This window comes from Blennius ocellaris, assembly GCF_963422515.1.
Source record: "Blennius ocellaris genome assembly, chromosome: 20".
Classification (NCBI taxonomy): Eukaryota; Metazoa; Chordata; class Actinopteri; order Blenniiformes; family Blenniidae; genus Blennius; species Blennius ocellaris.
In genome coordinates, this window is record NC_137669.1 from 22,829,626 (window position 1) to 22,852,999 (window position 23,374).

The 23,374-nt window shown below is 46.1% G+C and overlaps 3 protein-coding genes across 3 annotated transcripts in view; 2 read left to right on the forward strand and 1 right to left on the reverse strand.

Annotated features, from left to right (window-relative positions):
• Positions 1-12,827, forward strand: part of ago4 (argonaute RISC component 4) — a gene marked incomplete at both ends in the record, with an annotated part of 27,352 nt that extends 14,525 nt beyond the window's left edge. Inside the window, 18 exon segments of the mRNA XM_080515883.1 lie at positions 6-106; positions 930-1,049; positions 2,499-2,588; positions 2,590-2,628; positions 6,400-6,533; positions 6,619-6,803; positions 6,902-7,061; positions 7,865-8,036; positions 8,176-8,319; positions 10,422-10,449; positions 10,452-10,492; positions 10,495-10,557; positions 10,668-10,769; positions 11,698-11,751; positions 11,753-11,840; positions 11,843-11,897; positions 12,720-12,763; positions 12,766-12,827. Of these exon segments, the coding sequence (XP_080372009.1) occupies positions 6-106; positions 930-1,049; positions 2,499-2,588; positions 2,590-2,628; positions 6,400-6,533; positions 6,619-6,803; positions 6,902-7,061; positions 7,865-8,036; positions 8,176-8,319; positions 10,422-10,449; positions 10,452-10,492; positions 10,495-10,557; positions 10,668-10,769; positions 11,698-11,751; positions 11,753-11,840; positions 11,843-11,897; positions 12,720-12,763; positions 12,766-12,827 (1,682 nt within the window).
• A 6,232-nt stretch (positions 12,828-19,059) lies between these two features.
• On the forward strand, positions 19,060-19,749 carry cldn35 (claudin 35; the record flags this gene model as incomplete). The annotated part of the gene is made up of 1 exon (XM_080516449.1): positions 19,060-19,749. The coding sequence occupies one exon, from the start codon at positions 19,060-19,062 to the stop codon at positions 19,747-19,749; it is 690 nt and encodes a 229-aa protein (XP_080372575.1).
• A 1,288-nt stretch (positions 19,750-21,037) lies between these two features.
• airim (AFG2 interacting ribosome maturation factor) lies at positions 21,038-23,324 on the reverse strand. The gene is made up of 4 exons (XM_080516341.1): positions 22,886-23,324; positions 21,627-21,806; positions 21,410-21,528; positions 21,038-21,274 (listed from the first exon to the last, which is right to left on the reverse strand). Exons 1-4 carry the CDS (start codon positions 23,152-23,154, stop codon positions 21,234-21,236), a joined length of 609 nt encoding a protein of 202 aa, XP_080372467.1. The 5' UTR covers positions 23,155-23,324; the 3' UTR covers positions 21,038-21,233.
• Positions 23,325-23,374: the final 50 nt, after the last annotated feature.

Here is a 23,374-nt window from a genome sequence, read left to right on the forward strand (position 1 = left end):
AGTAGCTCAGTACTTCAAGCAGAAGTACAACCTCCAGCTGAAGTACCCACATCTACCCTGTCTGCAGGTGGGGCAGGAGCAGAAGCACACCTACCTTCCCCTGGAGGTGAGCAAATCAAACTACCCTCTCTGGTGGGGCGTCGCCTACAAGTCCTGAATTTACAGGATTTGACATTTCCCCGTCTAAATTTGATTTGCACACAGCTGTAATCTCATTTGGAGCTACTGTGAGCTCTATGCCACACCTGTAGGGGGCAGTGTAACGGAGCACGTTAGCCAATCACAATCCTGGAAACGGCAACTCTATTTACATAATGTGTGTGTGTGTGTGTGTGTGTGTGTGCTTGTATATGAGACACTAAGTGTGGCTTGGTTGTGTTTATGGAGGAAACAGAGGAGAAAGGAAATAGTTTGTTAACATAAAAAGGAGCACAAAAAAAAAAGTGAAATTATTCATTTTGTAGAAATTGAACGAGTTTGTTTTGGAATTGAAGGTTCTATTGTCATAAATCCAGAGAGTGTCGACTGAGATTCCGTACTAATAATAATAATAATATAGTCAGACAGCAGATTTTTCCATTGACGTCTACTGATATTATTTTTAGCCTGAGTAATCATTTTATACAGTTTGATTGTGAGGTTTTTTTCTGGACTCGATGTTTAAGAGTTCTGAAGACGGAGGAGGGAGTTCCAGATTTATTTGTTTGGGTTTTATACGATGATAGTACTGAAGGTTGTAGTTGTAAATATTCCAGATATTGTGTACTTCCTGTTTTTAAAGCGAGGGTCAGACCAGGGTTGTTGGGTTGGACCGACGTGCTCTGAAGGTGCAAAAATACAAGAACATGTTTACTGGGCAGCTTGTTAAGAACAGTAACTGTCTTGGTTGAATGTGTTTAATGACTGAAATGCGTCGTTCCGCCCTGCAGGTGTGTAACATCGTCGCAGGCCAGCGCTGCATCAAGAAGCTCACCGACAACCAGACGTCCACCATGATTAAAGCCACGGCGCGTTCTGCCCCCGACCGGCAGGAGGAGATCAGCAGACTGGTGGGCCTTGAAACGCTTCAAATTCATTGAAATATGATTTACCACATATACTGATCGATTAAAATTTTTTGTGAAGTAAGATTAAAGTTGAAATAAATGCTGAAATTCAAATATTTATTATTTAAAATGCTGAAATTAAACTAATTTAAACAATTGTAATAATAAAATTTTAATAAAATTTTTGATTGGCATAAATCGTAACAGGTGAGCCTTCAAATGTTTAAAATTAATTGGTGATGATAATAGATAAAGTCTGATTTACCACATGTATTGATTTATTACAATTTTTAGTAAAGTACAATTAAAGTTGAAATAAATGCTGAAGTTAAAATATTTATTATTTAAAATGCTGAAATTAAAATAATTAAAACAGTTGGAATAATAAAATGTAAATTAAATGACGATATAGTATTTTATAAATCGTAACTGGTGGGCCTTAAAACGTCAAACACTTTGGTTTATATTTTAAATTAATTGGTGATAATAATAGATAAAATATGATTTACCACACATCGATTTATTAAAATGTTTCGTAAAGTTGAAATTAAAATAATTAAAACAGTTGGAATAATATTTTAATTAAACGACGATATAGTATTTTTGATTGGCATAAATCATAACTGGTGAGCGTTAAGATGTCAAACACTTTGGTTTATATTTGAAATTAATTGGTGATAATAATAGATAAAATATGATTTGCCACATATATTGATTTATTAAAATTTTTAGTCAAGCAAAATTAAAGTTGAAATAAATGCTGAAATTATAATAATTAAAACAATTGGAATAATAAAATAACGATATAGTATTATTGATGAGCATAAATCGTAACTGGTGAGCCTTAAAACGTTGGTTCACATTTTCAATTAATTGGTGATAATAATAAAACATGATTTATGTTATATTGATATATAATATATATTAATTTCTGAAAGTTTTTTATAAAGTAAAATTACATTTGAAATAAATACTGAAATTAAAATAATTTAAACAATTGGAATAATAAAATATAAAATGACAAATAAATTAGTGATAAAATAAATACATTTAAAAAGGTAATAAAATTTATTTGTAATAAAATTAATTCATAAAATGTTTAAAGATTTTTTTAAACCATTTAAATAATAAAAAAAATGATATAATAATGTTTTTGATTAGCATAAATCCTAACTGGTGGGCTTTGAAATGTCAAACACGTTGGTTTACATTTTAAATTAATTGGTGATAATAATAAAATATAAAATATATAAAAAAAATATAAAGTTTTCTATAAAGTAAAATTATATTTGAAATGATCAAATGAAATGTTTAATTTAAAGAAAAATATTGTTTTCAACCATTTAAAGAAATTAATATTGTAATAAAAAAATCAAAACGATAATATGTCATATTTTTAATGACCATAAATGGCAACCAAGGCTGCTGTCTTAAACGTCTTTTCCGCTCCAGGTCAAAAGTAACAGCATGGTGGGGGGCCCCGACCCCTACCTGAAGGAGTTTGGCATCGTGGTGCACAACGACATGACGGAGGTGACCGGCCCGTGTTCTCCCGGCCCCCATGCTGCAGTATGGGGGCCGGGTGAGTACCGACACCGGGCGGGACTGTGGCAGGGTGAGTACCGGGCAGAGGCTGCGCTCCGGTTGGGGGGGGGGGCATGGTATGAATGCTGGTAACGTGGGGAGGGGGGAGAGGAGGGGGCGTCCAGGCTTGCAGAGCTCTATAGAAGTAACTATATCACATATATGTGGAAGTTTCTTTATTCTTCAGTGTGAAATGTAAACTTTCCATATGATCCTCATTGGGAGAACTGTAAGACCTGGACCCCCCCCCCCCCCCCCCCCCCCCCAACCCCCCCGTCGTCCTGTAGCTCAGTGTTTTTTCAACCACTGTGAGTCGTGGGAAATTATCCAATTTCACATTTTTTTCTAAAAAAAACCCTTCGCTCTCACAGCGACAGTGTGTTGCAGAGTAATCATGTATAAATACTCTTCACCACTAGAGGGCAGCACAGAACTTTGCCGGTGAAATGTAAAGTGACAGACGTCAGTGTGGTTCATCTCCACCTCCTGCTACCATCTTGTATCAAGTACTGTGTCAGTGACAGTGATGGAGAAGTTTTTGAAAACCAGGATCTCAGCTCTTCATCCATCAGGTCCAGGTTTCACACTGAGGGAGGCACTATTAAAAAAAGGATTTACTGGATTCCTGTTGATCAAACTTTGACGAGAAAGACTTTATATTGTTAATAGAGGACTGCAGAGTTTAACATTTTAACATTTTCGGGTGGTGGAGTTGGGCCTCCAGAGTTTTCCAAACAAAAAAGTGTTCCTCGGCTCAGAAAGGTTGAAAAACACTGATCTAGTGAATCTCGGCAGGTTGTTTTCTCGCTCCACAGGACTGAACAGGTAACGAGGCGAGAGCGTTCTCACCTGCTGCCTTCAGTCCTGTTGGAGCTCCGGGTCGCTGACCTTCACCCTTTGGATTTCAAAATCAGCCTCTTATTTTTTTTTTAAAGGTTTCGAGCTCGATTTTGTGATTGTCGCCTTGTTCTAAGGCTGGTTTAAAATTCAAGGGTTGTTTGTGAGGAGTGACTGTGGATGTGCTGCCAAAGCGAGGCCGACGAGACTCGAAGCTTCCCGGCGGTGACGTTAAAAAAAAAAAAAAAAAAAAAAAAAAAAACTGTGTTTCCCCCCGCTCGTCGTCTGGCAGCGGTACAAGGATTTTAAAAAGGGGACGTCCCGTCACCGAGGTCTGCAGGCAGCCTGATAACGACGCCTTCATTTGCATGAGCCTTGTTCAGGCCGGGACATTCCAGGTCCTTTCTTTTTTTTTTTTTTCCTGTCCGGCGTCCACACGTCACTATGACAACGGCTCAACGCGAGGCTTCAGGGCCATGTAGTACACATGCCGGGCCTTTAGGGGGCGCTGTGACTCACCGGAGACACGGACTAAATAGAAATTTAGAAGTCGACTCCTATATAAACAAGACTATGCTCCTCCTCCTCCTCCTCCGCCTCCTCCTGCTAACGTCAGTAGCTTCTGCAGCGCCACCTGGAGTATGGAGTCCGCCGTTGCCGTGGTTATTAGGTGGCGTTGCGTACTGCATTACATGATCATTTTTCCACAGACGGTCATCTCTGCCGTCCACGCCTCGCAGCTGAGCCGGGGTTTTAGAATTGCCTAACAATTACCCGTGTTTACGGAAAAAAAAAAGGAACTTTTAGAACTTTTAAAACTTTTAAAATGCCACAAACGGCGGGTTGGACGACCGCCTGGAACTACGAGGTTCACCTCCGCTCTCTGGAGCTCTCCCAGACGGAACACGATGGCTTGAGACGTCGTCGTAAGACATATTTAAAACCCACTGTAATCGTTTCCCCCCCCCCAAACAGCCCCTGGTTGTGTGGAAGTTCTTCAAGAACCCTGTTTGTTCAGGTGACCCTCCCTGGTTCCTCCTGCCGGCCCGCGGGGCCTCAGCTTGTCTCCGTCTTGCTCATTAACCCCCGGTAGTATCGGCCCCCGGAGGGTTTGGCCTCACGCCTGCTGGGAAACTGAGTCTAATCGGCTTCCGGTTGAAATGTCCCTTTTTAAACGTCGACTGAAAGCGTTCCACCGTTTCTAAACGTGGGTCGGTGTGAAGGGAAAACTCCTGTCGTGTGTTGGTTTCATCACAAGAGTCAATGGAGAGGAAGAAAAAAAAACCAAAACAAAGTTTAATTGTAGCTGGATGTGAGATGGTGGAAGGTCTCGGTGTGATTCCCGTTTTAAATCTGGGCTGGAGTTTGATCTGGGTGTTTTTAGAGAGGAGGAAGTTCTCCGTGGCGTTTTAAACCCGGAGTGGCAGAGCGTGGTCATTCACCGGCGACCATAAAGCTCCTAATGACCTTTGGCAAATCCCGTTACGTTAATTGAAAGCCGCTACTCTCCGGTTCAGATCCACGGCGACGCTCAACCTGGGAGCCCAACCAAACATTCCAACGTTGGCTTCCTGCGACGCAAGACACGTCCTCCTCGTCACGTTTGGTCGTAATGTACAAGCTAGCAATGCAGCAGTTTGTAGAACAGTGTGTTCAGCCGACTGGGACTTTGTTTAAAGGGTTGTTTCTGGAGTTAATGGCCTCCAGGTTGAACAATACATGTGATCTTGTGAAAACGATGTTAATATTAACGTGTTGAGGTTCCACTCAGTGGCAGTATTTGGCTACATTATGCTAATGCTAACTCTTTAGATGAAACACGACGGTGTTAATGCAGCAAGCTGCTTCTGGGAAATCATGCTAATGTCACTTTAACTGGAGAATGTTTGCTCCTTTAACTGAGGCCGCGTTTCCACGACAACGTGTCAAGAGAAAACGCATGGTCTTAAAAAATTTTTAGGGGGTTTCAGAAAAGTTTTGCGGTTTCACTTGAAGCAACCCTGAAACCTTGAAACCTTGAAACCGTAAAAATCCTGACACCCTGAAACCTTTAAACCTTGCAACCCTGAAACCTTGAAACCTTGAAACCCTGAAACCTTGAAACCTTGAAACCTTGAAACCCTGAAACCTTTAAACCTTGCAACCCTGAAACCTTGAAACCTTGAAACCCTGAAACCCTGAAACCTTGCAACCCCGAAACCTTGAAACCTTGCAACCTTGAAACGCTGACACCTTGAAACGCTGACACCTTGAAACGCTGACACCTTGAAACGCTGACACCTTGAAACGCTGACACCTTGAAACCCTGACACCTTGAAACCCTGACACCTTGAAACCCTGACACCTTGAAACCCTGACACCCTGACACCCTGAAACCCTGAAACCCTGAAACCCTGAAACCCTGAAACCTTGCAACCTTGAAACCTTGCAACCTTGAAACCCTGACACCTTGAAACCCTGACACCTTGAAACCCTGACACCCTGAAACCCCGAAACCCCGAAACCTTGAAACCCCGAAACCCCGGAACCTTGAAACCCCGGAACCTTGAAGCCTTTAAACCCTAAAACCCTGAAACCTTGACACCCCAGCTGAACTTCACCTTCAATGCCTTTGTGTCTCAAACTGCACATTTCTGGTGTTGCTCACACGTCCTTTACATCCACGCACTCGATTAGAACTTTTGTTCGGCAAAATAAAACAAATATACGTATGTATGTAACGTATCTTTTAAACCGTTGCATCACAGTTTCACGTTCAGACACGTGGCCCGGAGTTTCCCTCGCTCCTCGACTGGCTGAAATGTGCAGCTTGGGGACACGGCGTGTCGTTAACCCCCCCCCCGTCCCCCCCCCCCCCGGTGGCAGTCGTGTCTCTCCAATCGGCTCGTCCAGCCGGGGGGTTGACTAAGAGTTTTAGGGACTCTCTCCGCAGAACAAGACCGTGGCCACGCCCAACCAGGGCGTGTGGGACATGAGGGGGAAGCAGTTCTACGCCGGGATCGAGATCAAGGTGTGGGCGGTGGCCTGCTTCGCCCCCCAGAAGCAGTGTCGGGAGGACCTGCTCAAGTGAGTCAAATACCGTGAAGTGTAGCGTCTCGGCTTCATAGGTGTTTGGAGTTGCTGATCGAGTTTCTTCTCGTTGGGCGACCAGGAGCTTCACGGACCAGCTGAGGAAGATCTCCAAGGACGCCGGGATGCCCATCCAGGGTCAGCCCTGCTTCTGTAAATACGCCCAGGGGGCGGACAGCGTGGAGCCCATGTTCAAACACCTCAAGATGTCGTACGTCGGCCTGCAGCTCATCGTGGTCATCCTGCCGGGGAAGACGCCGGTTTACGGTAAGAGAACGAACCGCGCGGTCGCAAGTCGGGAGCTCTCCGGGGGGGGGGGGGTCCGGGGGGGTCCGGGAGTGACGATTTCCTCTCCTCCCGTGCAGCCGAGGTGAAGCGGGTCGGGGACACCCTGCTGGGCATGGCCACTCAGTGCGTGCAGGTGAAGAACGTGGTGAAGACGTCGCCCCAGACGCTCTCCAACCTCTGCCTCAAGATCAACGCCAAGCTGGGGGGCATCAACAACGTCCTGGTGCCGCATCAGAGGTCAGAGTTCACGCATTTCCGGACCGCAGAATGAATTTCCAGATCGAGGAATGAATTTCCCGGATCGAGGAATGAATTTCCGGATCGCAGAATGAATTTCCCGGATCGCGGAATGAATTTCCCAGATCGAGGAATGAATTTCCCGGATCGAGGAATGAATTTCCCGGATCGAGGAATGAATTTCCGGATCGCAGAATGAATTTCCCAGATCGCGGAATGAATTTCCCAGATCGAGGAATGAATTTCCCAGATCGCGGAATGAATTTCCCGGATCGAGGAATGAATTTCCCGGATCGAGGAATGAATGTCCGGATCGCAGAATGAATCGGACTAATATTTAAATCCCGAAGTGAAACTGGAGTCTGTTGAATCGCATTCTACTTTCCTAAACTCAAAGCGTCTACTCTTATTTCAGCAACACGTGCAAGAAGTGATTTTCCGACTGTTTAAAACTGCGTCTGAGATTTGATAGTATTCCCTGGAGGCGTCAACGAATAACAGTGAATATTTCTATAGCAAGATGCAGTTTAAAATCAGTGGGGGAGGGGCGGGATGAATGGTCAATTTTCATCATTTTTGACAGAAGTGTGTATCTTAGAATACTTTGTAGTGACGGAAAGCTGAATATTGAACGCTGAAGATGATTCACTGCTCACGTGCAATCCCTCTGCCCACCACCAGGGGGCTGCAGCCCACACTGCATTATAACCTCCCAGTCAACACTGTGCAGGAGTTCAGATTCCAAACCAGCACCGTAACCTGCTCCGCCTGTATTTATTCATATTCCCAACCTTTCTGTCCAGGCCCTCTGTGTTCCAGCAGCCCGTCATCTTCCTGGGGGCCGACGTGACCCACCCCCCCGCGGGGGACGGCAAGAAGCCGTCCATCGCGGCGGTGGTGGGCAGCATGGACGGCCACCCCAGCCGCTACTGCGCCACCGTGCGGGTCCAGACGTCTCGGCAAGACATATCGCAGGTCTCCAACACTGAAGTGAGAGCTCCTCTTAATTGACAAAAATTCAAGCTTGAACGTAAATCTCGGGTTTTTATTTTCCACACGCTTTGAAGTTTCCCCTCTTTTGGTGTTTACGTTGGCGTGTGGCTTCTCTCAGCAGGAGCAACTCTTCAGCCAGGAAGTCATCCAGGATCTGACCAACATGGTGCGGGAGCTGCTCATCCAGTTCTACAAGTCCACGCGCTTCAAGCCCACACGCATCATCTACTACCGCGGCGGCGTGTCGGAGGGGCAGATGAAACAGGTGGGTGGGAGAGCGGCCATGTTTTTTTTTTTTTTTTTTTTTTTTAAATGCTGCAATAAATACGTACCGTATTTTCCGCCCTATAAGGCGCACCGGTGTATAAGGTGCACCTACATCAATTGACATAATTTACAACTTCATTCATATATAAGGCGCACCGCCGTATAAGGCGCATGGAATAGACCAGTGGTCAGTAACCTTTATAGCTCAAAGCCATTAAGTTACATTTTCCACTGATTCTAACACCCAGAGAGGTGCACACACTTTATTTTGATAGTCCTACCTGCAGCCTATGCCAGGAGGACACTACACACAAAACCTTATTCACTACTGGTTGACAACTTACAACTACCGGTAATAATAATAATAATAATAAACTAAACTACATGAACTAAGCAACAAAAACACAACACAACACAATTATTACCGACACCACAAACCAAATAGAACCCCCAATAATTGCATTTAAAACACCACAAACAGCTGCAATGAATTATGGGAGTTTCTATCGGCTGCACTGAGGAGCTCAGGTTGAATTTGTCGCTGCAAGGCATGATGTCCCATCATGCCTTGCAGCGACAAATTCATGTTTTGTGTTGTTGGAGGTTATTGTGGGTCGTTGTTGGGCTTGGTGTTGTGTTGATTGTGTTTATGTGTTTTTGTTCCCCAGTTTAGGGAGTCATTATTTCATCTAGTTTATTTTGGTTTGTTAGAATGTTGGTGTGCAACCATGAGTGATGAAGGTGTTGTGTGGAGTGTCGTCCGCTCTGAAGATCCGGTTGCGAAGTTAGAGTTGTCAAAATAAAAGCTTCTGGTTGTCCAGCTGTCAAATAGCAGTCTTGAGTAGAACAATCGTCCATATATAAGGCGCACTGGGCTATAAGGCGCACTGGCAGCTTTTGAGAACATTTGAGGTATTTAGGTGCGCCTTATAGGGTGGAAAATACGGTAATCGTCCTGTTTAATGACGCACAGTTCTGGAGAAAGAAAAGACGGCAGTGAAACTCAAAAATACAACACTGAATGGAAAGAAAACGCCTTTATTTCTACATTTTTGTGCACAGATTGTGCAAATTGAAGCACGCGTGCACGTGAATATAGAGGAGGATTTGGCGAAGCCGTTTCGTTTTTGGGTTCAATTTGGCTGCGGGGGAAAGAAAATGTTCAGTGAATTAACAGACAATGATCCAGATTCAAACCCGAGACACTTTAAATGATTTAATTTTCATTCCACTTTATTGGTCTTTTGTACCAAACCTTCCTGCTTTTATCACAAATAAGATAAGATAAGCCTTTATTGATCACAAAGGAGAAATGTACTTGTTATATTCTGCTCTTAAAGACTCATGAGGAGGAAAGACCAGAAATGTGCAAACAGTTAGATAAGAATAGAGGAATCTTATAAACAGTGACTATCAAGAACCCTAAGGGCCAAAAGTATTTACAGTAGAAAGTAATAATAAGTAAAAAAAATTCAATAGGACTAAGATAAAAATCACAAACTATAATAAAGTATAATAAGTTCTAAGGGGAGCAAAGTATACAGTAAGATGTAATACAAGGAAATTAAACTATGATGGGGGGGGCAGAGGGTAGAATAAAAGTACAATAAACATACTATAGTAAAAAAAAAAAAAAATCTTTTTCCCTGGTTTCCGCGGCAACGCTGCCATTAGAACGCAGTGTGAGCCTGTTATTTATTTTGCAATAAATACGTAATTGTCCTGTTTAATGACGCACATTTCTGAAGAAACACAAAAATACAAAACATATTGTTCCTTTTTTTTTTTTTTGTTATGAAAAAAAACGCCTTTATTTTAAAATTTTTGTGCACAAAAGTTTGATTTGGACTTTAATTACTAAAAACATGTTTTTTAATCATTTACTTTTCATTCCACTTGTTGGTCTTTGATACCAAACCTTCCCGCTTTGATCACAAATCACCTTTTTCCCCGGTTTCCGCGGCGACGCTGCCATTAGAACGCAGTGTGAGCCTCTACGAGGTGACGTTCCGCTTTCATGGAACACCCCCCTCCCCCCCGATTGGTCGGTTTGGTCGTTAACGGCGTGTGGCCTCTGCCCGTTGCCCCCCCCCCTCCCAGGTGGCGTGGCCCGAGCTCATCGCCATCAGGAGGCGTGCATCAGCCTGGAGGAGGACTACCGGCCCGGCTATCACCTAACATCGTGGTGCAGAAGCGTCACCACACCCGCCTCTTCTGCTCCGACAAGGCCGAGAGAGGTCAGTAGGGGGGGGGGGGGGCGTGGGGGGCTTCTTCCTCACTCTGTGCTCTTAACCACGCAGTAATCTGATTACACCCCCCCCCCCCCCCACTCGTCTCTTCCTGCAGGTGGGGAAGAGTGGGAACGTTCCCGCCGGCACCACCGTGGACAGCACCATCACACACCCGTCCGAGTTCGACTTCTACCTGTGCAGCCACGCCGGGATTCAGGTGGGGGGGGGCAAGGCACACTTTTCATCTTTGGGGTGGGGGGGGGGGTCTGGGTTTTATCCAAGAAATATCCAGAACTTCACTTTAACTGAGGTTTTCACTCAGTAACTAGTACTCCTGTCGTACTTCTACAATTTAAAGAGATCTTCTAAGCAAAACGTAGCAATGGGTTCTTGTTTGTCCCTCCGAGACGTCGGGTACATAAAAGTAATGGTGTAATTATCGGCAGGAGTTACTTTCAGTTATTTTAAAGTAACTGTCAGTTGTAGTTGAGGGGAGTTTACGTCGGCGACGTCGTTGAGAAGAAGTCTACTTCTTCTGCTCTGGTTTAATACTGCGGTGGAAGTGTGTTTGTGACGCACTGCCCCTGCTGGCTGGGAGCTGCAAGGAGTAATAGATAGTACACATGTTCTCATTACTTGGTTCAGTGTTTTTCAACCTTTTTGAGCAAAGGAACACTTTTGTCTTTGGAAAACTCTGGAGGCACACCACCATCTGAAATGTTAAACTCTGTAGCCTCTATGAACAGATTATAAAGTCTTTCTCATCAAAGTTTTATCAACAGGAATCCAGTAAATCCAGAAACAAAGGACTTTTTTTTAATAGTGCCTCCCTCAGTGTGAAACTGGACCTGATGGATGAAGAGCTGAGATCCTGGTTCACATTCTTCCTTTTCAAAAACTTCTCCATCACTGTCACTGACACAGTACTTTGATACAAGATGGTAGCAGGAGGTGGAGATGAACCACACTGACGTCTGTCACTTTACATTTTCACCGGCAAAGTTCTGTGCTGCCCTCTAGTGGTGAAGAGTATTTATCATTGATTACTCTGCAACACACTGTCGCTGTGAGAACACTGGCTTAGATTGTATCTGTAATGGAGTACAAATTACTAACTTGTATTGACTGTACCCCCCCCCCCACAGGGAACCAGCCGTCCCTCCCACTACCACGTCCTGTGGGACGACAACTGCTTCACGGGCCGACGAGCTGCAGCTCCTCACCTACCAGCTGTGCCACACCTACGTCCGCTGCACCCGCTCCGTCTCCATCCCGGCACCCGCCTACTACGCAGGCTGGTGGCCTTCCGAGCCCGCTACCACCTGGTGGACAAAGACCACGACAGGTAAGAGAGGAGGGGGGTCTGTGAGGTGGACTCTGATTGATCCAGAGCAGGAATAATGAAGTTAACATGCAGACATTTACCGTATTGTCTGGACTATAGGGCACATCTGGATAGAAGCTGCGCCTGCAAAACTTTAAAAGGAAAAAAAACTAAAAGTACATATGTAGGCGGTACTTGACTATAAGTCGCAGGTGTCCAGGTTGAAACGCTTATATTTTCATCAATTCCCTGCAAATCTGTCTTTCTGAGCGAGTCTCTGTTAGACTGTCTATCTGTCTATCTCTGTTAGACCGGTAAAATCCATAAATTATAACCGACAGGGTTGAAATTGTGTGGAAAAAGCAGGGCTTATAGTCCAGAAAATACGGTACATAAGCGTTTCTCCACACTCGTCTGAGAGTGGCTGCAGTATTTTAGTCCGTTTACTTCGCGGCAGCTCCGTTCCGGTCCAGTTGTTGTTTGAACCTTACATTTTTTTTGAGAAATGTTGAAATATCACGGCTGTTCAGTTTCACAAAGTTTCACAACCCGCCAAACAACAAGGTTATATATCGTATTTTGTTTTTGTTTTGTTTCATTAAATTGACTTTTATCTTCATATTGTAGCCATTTTCACTCCGAACTCTTTCATCTGGCAAAAGATTATAGACGGCCTCATCCCAAACACTATGAGCCACATCAAAGAGAAACTTCAAAGTGTAAATACAAAGGTTACAAAGCAATATTTGGACGAATCAGGATGAATTACCTTGTCGACACGTTTGTATTGGTTCTTTTTTTAACGATCCTAACATATTTGGTGTTTGCCCGTGTGTGTTCCAGCGCCGAGGGCAGCCACGTGTCGGGCCAGAGTAACGGCCGGGACCCCAGGCGCTAGCCAAGGCCGTCCAGATCCACTATGACACCCAGCACACCATGTACTTTGCCTGAGCCAGTATGTCAGCCAGTCCGCTGCTTCTTTCATCTCCTTTGCTTTCTTATTTTTTTTTTTTTGTTGTTGTTGTTGTTGTTCCCCCTCCTCTCCCATCGTCTCTTCTTCTTCCTCACTCTTTATCTGTATCGGCACTAAAGCGGCTCTTGATTTTAGGGGAGGGGGGGGTATTGGGGGGGGGGGTTAGAGTAGAGGTTAAAACCAGCGTTTTTTTTGTTTTTTTCCCGCTCGAGCCGCCGCCGTTTTTTTCAACCAGCAATCACGCACTGCGAGCCCGGAGGGCTTCCACTGCACAAAGAGTAAAAAAGTGGAAGAACGAAAAGAAAAGAAAAAAAAAAAGAAAAAACAAAACTACACCAATGCCGAAAAAACAAAAACAAACCACACACACACCAAGTTGAGCCATTACTTTTGCGTCTGTTTTTGTTTTTTCCTATTTGAATGTCTGCACTGGCGCGTTGTGCGAGGGGGGGGGGGGGGAGTGGGGACACACCCACACACACACACACACACACACACACACCACACACACACACACACACACACACACACACACACACACCCTCCGGCTCTCCAGCTCAGCAGGACTCTGATCTACTTTTACCTCAAAAAGCCCCTTTGGGCTGAAATCTGTCACAAGGTCTTTGGGTTTATCTGGGGGGGGGGGGGGGGCAGTTTTACTCTTTCTCAGAATGAAATATATATATTTTTTGTTTTGTTTTTTTTTTCTTCCTTTTTTATGAGCGTGTGTTTGAACTTCTTCCTCCTTCTTCTGTCTTTACAAAGCGAGGTGACCTGGGTGTCCATGCCCATAGCTACTTTTCCTCCCATTTAACTGTGTGTGTGTGTGTGTGTGTGTGTGTTTGTTCTCTGTATATACATGTACTGCTGTATGAGTGTGTGTGTGTGTGTGTGTTGTGTGTGTGTGTGTGTGTGTACTTCATGGCAGGCCACTGAATTGTAAAGGGAAAATCAAGGAAAATAACTGCTGTAAATGCCTCAGATTTGTTGTTTTTTTTTTTTTTTTTTTTATATTCACACATACAGTACATATAAGCATATATTTACATCTATAGAGCAAACTTTTTGAGACGTATGACTTTAAAAAGGACGGGGCCCCCTAGAGGCCGCCGTGGGTATTTTGTAGCAGCCCTGGGTCGCTTGCTAATCGGAATGATTTGTGTTTTTAAAAATCAGATTATCGACAAGATTTGCACCTTTTTTTTCTTTTTTGTGGGAAGTAGTTTGGAGCGGTGGTGGGCGGAGCCAGTGGTGGGCGAGCCAGAAGATGGCTCGGCGTAGCGGGCGGGGGAGGGGGGGGCTAGCATTAAACGCAGATTTATACCGTCTTTAATCACAACCTGCTCATTTTTTTTGCTTCGGACCTGATGACACTGCTGGACGTTTGTATGTTTTTTATCTCTTTTCTTTTTTTTTTAAGTACTTTTAAAGGCCTGAAACCACAACTTATTCTTTATTTCGACTTTTCGAATTTCGGAGGTTCTCCTTTTTAGCTAATAATAATAATATTGGCCAATTCATTGCACTGACCCGGGACGCTAGGCAAGCAACGGAGGGCACTGTCAATCTCTCTTTACCTTTATGCATTTATACATACGAATCAACAAAGCAGATTTGTAAAAGTTTAATATAGATGTTTGTGGTTAATCTTAATACGCTTGTTTTAGAGTTTAGTGGTTTACCGTTGATGTTGTCCTCGATGTCGTTTCTATATTGTGGTGGGATCGTGACGGGGCGGCGGCGGCGGCGGCGCCTCTTCTAGTTGCTCGGGCGGATTTTTCTGGGCGGCGCCGCCGCGGGTGAATGAGGTTTTTTTTCTTTCTTTTCTTTTCTTTTTTTTTCTTTTCCGTAGCATTCTGGTAGGAAGCGGTGGCGGAGGGAGGGGCGTGTAGCACTCGGACCGGTTTCCCGTCGGCGGGGTGGGGGGGAGGAGACAATCAGGACTTTAGTTTTTGACGAAGGGAGTCGGTCTGCGATGAGTGGAGTTTTTAGAATTTATAAAAAAAAAAAAAAAAAAGCAAACGGTTTCTATTGCTCTGTATTTGAAATATACGCATCTGAAAGTATTTAACAGTGTTTTGTTTCAGAATTTTATGCATTTTTAACACTGGATTACATCAAATTGACATTTTGCACTGCCCTGCGACGCCTCGCCGCCCCTCCCCCCCCTCTCCCCACACCTGAGGCACATTATAACGTGGTGTGCCCCCTGGTGGTGGACAATGATTTCGTATGATGTTTTTTTTTTGTTTGTTTGTTTTGTTTTTTCCCCCGGAGTGGTCGACGTTCACGCCTCATCAGGGCGGGAAACGCTCGGATGAAACTCTTCTGTAATAAACCGCCCGTAATGCAGCAGGTTTACTATGATCGAGTTTGAGCGCCGCCCTGCTGGAGGCGTGGGCGCTGGCGTGGAGGAGGGTGACGGCGGTGTGTGGGGGGGGGGGGGGGGTGGAGGGGGGAGGGGGGCGGGGGCGTCCAGGCTTTGCAATATATGGACAGGATTGGTGTTGTTTTACTGATTAAATATCCTCCAACCCAGTTATTTCAAACAAGCTCCAGTTCTACTCATCGTGTTCGCTGGACTCTCCCGCGTCTGTGCTTCTGTTTTCTTTGGTTTCATTTTCCTTTTTTTGTTTTGCTTGTATCAATCAGTGGGGACGTGCATTTGGTGACTAGTTTCGTAGCCTTTAGACGATTTTTTTCTTTCCCCGTAACAAAGTGTAGAACTTTGCTCGCCTGCATGCCAGAGTGTCGTCCTTTTTAAAAAAAAAAAATTTTAAATAAAAAAAGAGGGGAAAAAAATGTTTTGGAATCATATTTATTATGAGAAAGGAAAAGATATAAACACCTTTTTTTTCTCTCTGTGGGGGGAGGGGGGGGGGGGGGGGTTAATGTTTATCAGTTTTTTGTTTTTTTTTTAGTCTAGCAATATTTGTCCGGTCTATTAAGATGTATTTTAAAGATTCCTACACAAACGTCCGTGACGCGGGCGGCGCAAGCGGTTACCGAGGCGACGGTGGGGGGGATGGGGTGGTGGGGGAGGGGGATGGGGGCGGCGGCTCTTTGCGATTGGTCCGAATTCAAACGAGGTACTTTTCTTCAAACGAGGACACGTTAAAGACCGACCCCCGACCCCTCCCCCGCCCCAGGCTTCCTCTCCCACTTCCTGGTTTTTGTACCTGTGGCCACGCCCCCCCCCCCCCCCTAAGGTTCCTGTTGCCCGCGGCAACCACCTAGCAGGATGACCTCTTTTTAACCTTTTTTGAAAGACGATCCATAATTGTTTCTGTGCCCCGATAGGAAAGAGAGCATGAATTATTTTTCAATTCCTCTCACTTTGATATATTGTTATATCTTGACAGATTTGTAATTTTACATTGTGTATTGTGTATTTTATTTCCCCCCCCCCCCCTTTCCCTTTTTCCGGTTCGTTTGTCGGGGGAGGGGAGGGGGGGGGGTTTGTTCTAGCTCTGCTCTTGTTTCCTTTTCGTTTCTTTTCCCCGCAAGTCGTCTCTTGAAACTGTAAAATTGTCTCATAGCAATAGAACCTCGCAGTTCGTGACGTTTTCCCTTTTCCCCGGAATCGTGAAACGTTCCGGTTCTGCGAACGGTCGGAGCCCCCGTTTCTGGATTGGTTTGGTCGGCTGGGTGGGCGGAGCCGGTCCGAGGCCCCGCCCACTGCCACAGAGCGCCATTCACTTTGCTGTTATTGCTATTATGTGACATGTTCAATTTTATTTTTTTGTTTTCTGTTTTTTTTTTTGTTTTGTTTTGTTTTATTTTTTTTTAGCCTGCAGGGAATTCTTGTGTTAATGTGCAAAGTAATAAATGGGTATTTTATGCCTATAAGAATCCTGCGTGTGCTTGTTATTGATATATAGTGATTTTTCTGCTCGTCGACATCTTCCTGAGCCTGAAAACCTAATAATTCTTATAATCTGAGGCCTTCCTCAGATTATAACCTGATCCTGAACCTGATGCTTCATTTTAGGTTTCATTTGCCTTTTTGTACCATCTTAGGTCCTGTAGCGCCAAAAATTATGTAATTTTCACATAAGCGCCACTCGAGGGTGCTGTTGTTGACTTTTGTAATATAAACACACACACACACACACACAGCAGAGAACAATGAGCTCTAAACATGAACACTGGGAGAACATTCTAGTGGACGTTGGATTATTATTATGGTGACTGTCAAAATAAAACCACCAAGTTGGATTGTTATTCTAGTGACTTTCAAAATACAACCACCAAGTTGGATTATTATGACTGTCAAAATGAAACTACCAAGTTTGATTGTTTTTACGGTGACTTTCAAAATAAAACTACCAAGTTTGATTGTTTTTACGGTGACTTTCAAAATAAAACTACCAAGTTGGACTGTTGTTATGGTGACTGTCAAAATGAAACCACCAAGTAGGATTGTTATTGAAACTACCGAGTTGGATTGTTATTGTAGTGACTTTCAAAATAAAACCACCAAGTTGGATTGTTATTGTAGTGGCTTTCAAAATAAAACCACTAAGTTGGATTGTTATAATGACTGTCAAAATAAAACCACCAAGTTGGATCGTTATTACGGCGACTGTCAAAATAAAAGCACCAAGTCCAGCAGAAGAACTGGTTACTATGGTAAAAGACAAAAAGTGTTTTACACTCGTTTCCACGGAGTCTCTACGTTTTCACTGACTCTTGAGTTACTGTTGCCCGAAAATGCAACAAAGGGGGGGCGTCGGTTCAAACGCTGACCCTTCAAAATAAACCTAAATTAAGGAAAATCCTCAAAATGATTAATGAATGAGGTCCTGCTCCGCTCGCTCTGGTGTGTGTCGCCTTCCGCTCTTTGTGTGTCATCCCCCTCTCCCGTTTCCTGTGTCCCGGCCGGTTGTCATGGCGACCGTTGCCAGGGAGAGAGGAGGCTAACGGAAGAAAAGGAAACAGGAGCCGCGGCTCTCGCCGCCGTGATATTTAATTCATCGGCGCTGACGAGCGCCGGGGCCGCGGAGAGAAACGAGTGCGGGGGGCGTGGAGGACAAAGAGATGCTGTCGGATGCGTCTGTCCCCCCAACCCCCCCCCCCCCCCCCCCCCCACCCCCACGACAGGTCGACTCATCATGGCCGTACACGATGGAGACGCTCTCAGCTGGGCTTGTTGATGCCGCCACCCTTATTATGTGAAATTTAAATGACTTTTTTTAATTAAAGCAGGTGGCGCTGTTTTCCCCCTTTGATCTTCGTGCAAAGAGGGCAAATGAAAGCTTTTTTTTTAAGCTCCTTTGAAATGTATACAAGTTTGCGCGATATGGAGCAACACAGTGTGTCCCCCCCCCCCCCAAGGTTGTCTTTATGTTACCCGATCCACCACTCCATCCATTCCTCCCTCCTTTTGTTGTCTCACCCACTTTTGCCCTATCCCTCCCTCCCTCCCTCCCTCCCTCCCCCCCTGCCCCCCTCCCCCCTCCCTCCTGCCATATTCCCCCACCCCGTTGGGTTCACTCTTGCCGTCCGCAGGTTTCTAGATGGAAGCGGACTGAGCCGTTGGGTGGAGATGGTTGCCGGGGGTGGGGGAGGGGTGAAGCCGAGCGTCTGAAGTGGCCTCGTCGAGTGTTTGCCGACTGGGAGACGGTCAGACGGTCAGACGGTGCGACGAGCTCGTCCGGGATCAGACGGCCCTTCCCAGAGCCTCGGAACCCCAAACGCCGACGGGAAGAAGCTTTTCTGACCAGCTTGTTGTTTCGGTTCTGGCGTTTTTTAAATTTCTTCCTGGGATGTTTGAGGTGCGCGGGACCGAAGAGGCAAAAGACTACGTCGTCGTCGTCGTCTTGTGTTCTGTGTGATCAGGCTTCACCGCTGGACGTGATCGGATACGCCCGGCGCCGCCGCCGGCCTCCGATCCAGGAGTATCGGGTTCTGTCGGCGTGTGCCGTCTCGGTAAGGCTACACCGACGCTGAAGGCGACGTCGGCTCATCGGTCCGCAGGTGGCTGCTCCGCCACTCGACAACGCAACAAGTCCGACTCCGGAATGAAGACGTCTGAAGAGGAACAGCGGCTACTTCTGGATAATCCGGCGGACGTTGGACGAGGCAGAGAGACGGACATGGCCGCCGACAAAGCCACGTAAAGGGCCGAAGGAAGCCGAGGGGAAGTAAAGGACCCGTCAAGTCAAGTCACCCGATCAAAACCAGAGGGGGGGGGGGGGGACAGTCGTCATGGTGAACACGGGCATGCAGCTGATCAGCTTCACCTGCGCGGTGACGGGCTGGATCATGGCGATCGCCGTCACGGCGCTGCCCCAGTGGAAGGTGTCGGCGTTCATCGGCAGCAACATCCTGACGTCGGAGATCAAGTGGGAGGGGATCTGGATGAACTGCGTCTACCAGACCACCGGACACATGCAGTGCAAGACCTACGACTCCATGCTGGCGCTGCCGCCGGACATCCAGGCGGCGCGCGCCCTCATGTGCCTGGCCATCTTCATGGGCTGGCTGTCCTGCACCGTGTCCTGCTGCGGCATGAAGTGCACCACCTGCGCCGGCGACGACCGCCGCGCCAAGGCGGGCATCGCGCTGTCGGGCGGCGTCCTCTTCATCCTCACCGGCCTGTGCGTGCTGATCCCGGTGTCCTGGACCGCCAACACCGTGGTGCGCGACTTCTACAACCCCAACGTCCCGGCCATGCACAAGCGTGAGCTGGGCCAGGCCGTCTACCTGGGCTGGGCCGCCGCCGTCATCCTGATGATCAGCGGCGCCGTGCTGAGCAGCACCTGCCCGCTCATGGAGAAGGGCGGCCGCTACCGGCGGGGCTACGTCGGACGGAGCTTCGCCAACTCGCCCGCCTCGGCGCCGGACCCGCCGAAACCCGTCGCCTCCAACAGCCTGCCGCTGAAGGAGTACGTGTAGGGTGGAGGGGGGGTGGAGGGGGTGGGGGGTGGTGGAGGGGGTTCACACGTCCACCAGAGGGTGCTGTTGCTGGCTTTGATAATGAACCCACACACACACACACTGGAGAACATTGTAGAGGACCGACCACCAAGTTATTACGGTGACTGTCAAAATAAAACTACCAAGCTGGATTGTTATTATGGTGACTGTCAAAATAAAAGTACCAGGTTGGATTGTTATTACGGCGACTGTCAAAATAAAACCACCAAGTTGGATTGTTATTACGGTGACTGTCAAAATAAAACTACCAAGTTGGATTATTACAGCGATTGTCAAAATAAAAGTACGAAGCTGGATTGTTATTACGGCGACTGTCAAAATAAAACTACCAAGTTGGATTATTACGATGACTGTCAAAATAAAACTACCAAGTTGGATTGTTACAGCAACTGTCAAAATAAAACTACCAAGCTGGATTGTTATTACGGTGACTGTCAAAATAAAACCACCAAGCTGGATTGTTATTACGGTGACTGTCAAAATCAAACTACCAAGTTGGATTATTACAGCAACTGTCAAAATAAAACTACCAAACTGGATTGTTATTACGGTGACTGTCAAAATCAAACTACCTGGTTGGATTATTACAGCAACTGTCAAAATAAAACCACCAAATTGCATTGTTATTACGGCGACTGTCAAAATAAAACTACGAAGCTGGATTGTTACTACGGTGACTGTCAAAATAAAAGTACCAACAGCAGGAGGAAACGTCTTTACCGTGGTTCGAATGATCAGAAACGGCGTTGTTGTGAAAACTTCTGAAACGCAGAATTTTGGCGTTTTTCCCCGTTTCGGAGCCTCAGCCGCTCCCTGAAACTTAAATCTATATATTTATCTATACAATATATTTTGTATATCTCTTTGTCCAGTTTGTCCTCCGGTTTGTTTGCGCGTTATTTTGTTTTTGTTTTTTAAAAACGAGCCCGAAGAAACGCCGTCGTCTGAACGTGAAATCAACAGCGAGCCACTGTTTCCATGACGACTCGGGTTGTGAAGGTTGCAGTGATTGGTCTGACTGACATTTCCTCTTGATTGCATCATAAATCATGAAATAAAGAGTCTGGTGAAGTTCGTGTCGAAACGTTTCCTCTGTTCTGAGTCACATTGCAACTTTGTCTTAAGTCTTTTATAAAGTGGCACATTGAGTTAAGTCCCGACCTTGAGGTCCCCGGTTCGATTCCCAGTTGAGGCGACCAAAATAACCAACCACTTTTTCCTTCTACATGTAATTGTTTTATTTTCTACTCGTCACCTGTTAGTCACAGTTTATATATACAATTTTTTTTTATGATGGATAAAAAAAAAAAAATAAAAAATTCATAATTTAAAAATTGTGCTCGAAAACAGTTTTTTTTCCCTTTCGGACTCTGTGGCGCCCCCTGGCAGGTCCTTTCGGCGCTGCATCCTGAGCCCAGCGGTTTAAGTCCTTGTCGCCGTCGTCATGGCGACTCCATGAAGAAGGACACTCTGCAAAGCGCATCTGAAAGAAGACGAACTTTTAATCGATCCTCTAATTGTTACGGGACAATTTTCTCCACAGCATCTGCACTTCCCTGTCTTTTACGCGAAGATCAAACGATGGCGTCAGTGAGCCGTCGTCCACGGCGCCCCCTACCTGTGATCTGCTCGTCTGCACCGGGAGACTCCAGGGAGTTCCACGTCTTGGGGAGCGACTCCAGCAGTGAGACGTCGTCGGCTCTCAGCAGCTGCAGCAGAACCTTCCTCCTCAGGAACCTGAAGAACCTGAGTGAAGGAAAAGAAGAGGAGGAGGAGGAGGAGGAGGAGGAGGAGGAGGAAGAGGAGGAGGAAGAGGAGGAGGAAGAGGAGGATACTGCGTGCGGTAGAAGCGCTCGGCGTCCTGAAGCCACTCCAGCATGTCGGTGATGGACGGGCTGGTCGGGCTTCGCTCCGTCAGTGAAGGAAGATCCAGATGCTGAGAGTTCTGCTGGTACAGCTGGAGGAGCGCCACCACCTGGTTACTCACCGCATCTCTGACCGACTGCAGAGAGGAACTGAGGGGGGGAGGGGGGGGGGAGAGGGAGGGGGGGGGGGAGGGAGAGAGAGAGAGAGAGAGAGAGAGAGACAGAGAGAGATTGAATATCGAGTATGTTCTTCTTCCTGGTTGTTAGGAGGCTTCCTAAAGGAGTTAGGAAAGGAGTTAGGAGGCTTCCTAAAGGAGTTAGGAGTCTTCCTAAAGGAGTTAGGAAAGGTGTTAGGAGGCTTCCTAAAGGAGTTAGGAGGCTTCCTAAAGGAGTTTAGGAAATGTGCTAGGAGTCTTTCTAAAGGTGTTAGGAAAGGTGTTAGGAAAGGTGTTAGGAGGCTTTCTGAGGAGTTAAGGAAAGGTGTTAGGAGGCTTCATAAAGGAGTTAGGAAAGGTGTTAGGAGGCTTCCTAAAGGAGTTAGGAAAGGTGTTAGGAGGCTTGCTAAAGGAGTTAGGAGACTTCCTAAAGGAGTTAGGAGGCTTCCTAAAGGAGTTAGGAGGCTTCCTAAAGGAGTTAGGAAAGGTGTTAGGAGGCTTGCTAAAGGAGTTAGGAGACTTCCTAAAGGAGTTAGGAGGCTTCCTAAAGGAGGTAAGGAAGGGTGTTAGGAGACCTCCTAAAGGAGTTAGGAAAGGTGTTAGGAGGCTTCCTAAAGGTGTTAAGGAAAGGTGTTAGGAGGCTTCCTAAAGGTGTTAAGGAAAGGTGTTAGGAGGCTTCCTAAAGGAGTTAGGAAAGGGTTTAGGAGGCTTCCTAAAGGAGTTAGGAAAGGTGTTAGGAGGCTTCCTAAAGGAGTTAGGAAAGGTGTTAGGAGGCTTCCTAAAGGTGTTAAGGAAAGGTGTTAGGAGGCTTCCTAAAGGTGTTAAGGAAAGGTGTTAGGAGGCTTCCTAAAGGTGTTAAGGAAAGGTGTTAGGAGGCTTCCTAAAGGAGTTAGGAAAGGGTTTAGGAGGCTTCCTAAAGGAGTTAAGGAAAGGAGTTAGGAGGCTTCCTAAAGGAGTTAGGAAAGGTGTTAGTAGACTACCAGGTGCTGACTACAGACTGCGCATCAATCGTATGTAAATGTAGACCTATACTCCCAGAGAAACGTAAACGACAGAGTGTTTCTACTGACGTACATCTTCTCGTGGAGCTTCGTCAGAACTGAATCCGTCGCCTGCAGCAGTTTGAACCGCAGCCGCTCCTCCAGCTCTGGGAAGTCCCTGAGCGGCGTGCTGGAGACCTGGACGTTGGCGAGGGCCCGCAGCTGCTCGGCCAGGTTCCCCACGTTCCCCAACAGGGGGCCGCACTCGGCCAGCTCGCGCTTCCACACCGCGTGATTGTTTTCGAGACTCTGGAAACTTTTCCTCAGAGCCTGATGGAGCGCAGTCACCGCAGGTTTGGACATGTCGCCGGCCGATTTATTTTACTATCTTTTCACTAAAATATATACATGTGCATTTTTTCCCCTCCGTTTCAGATTATAGTTCTGATGTTATCAGTAGTTAAATATCTCATCTTAAAGCATTTTAAATGATTCTCCGAGCAGCGTTGTCACGATACCACCAAGCTGCATGGACCCACTTCCGTGTCCCCGATGTCAACAATGACGTGTCATGGTGTGATTG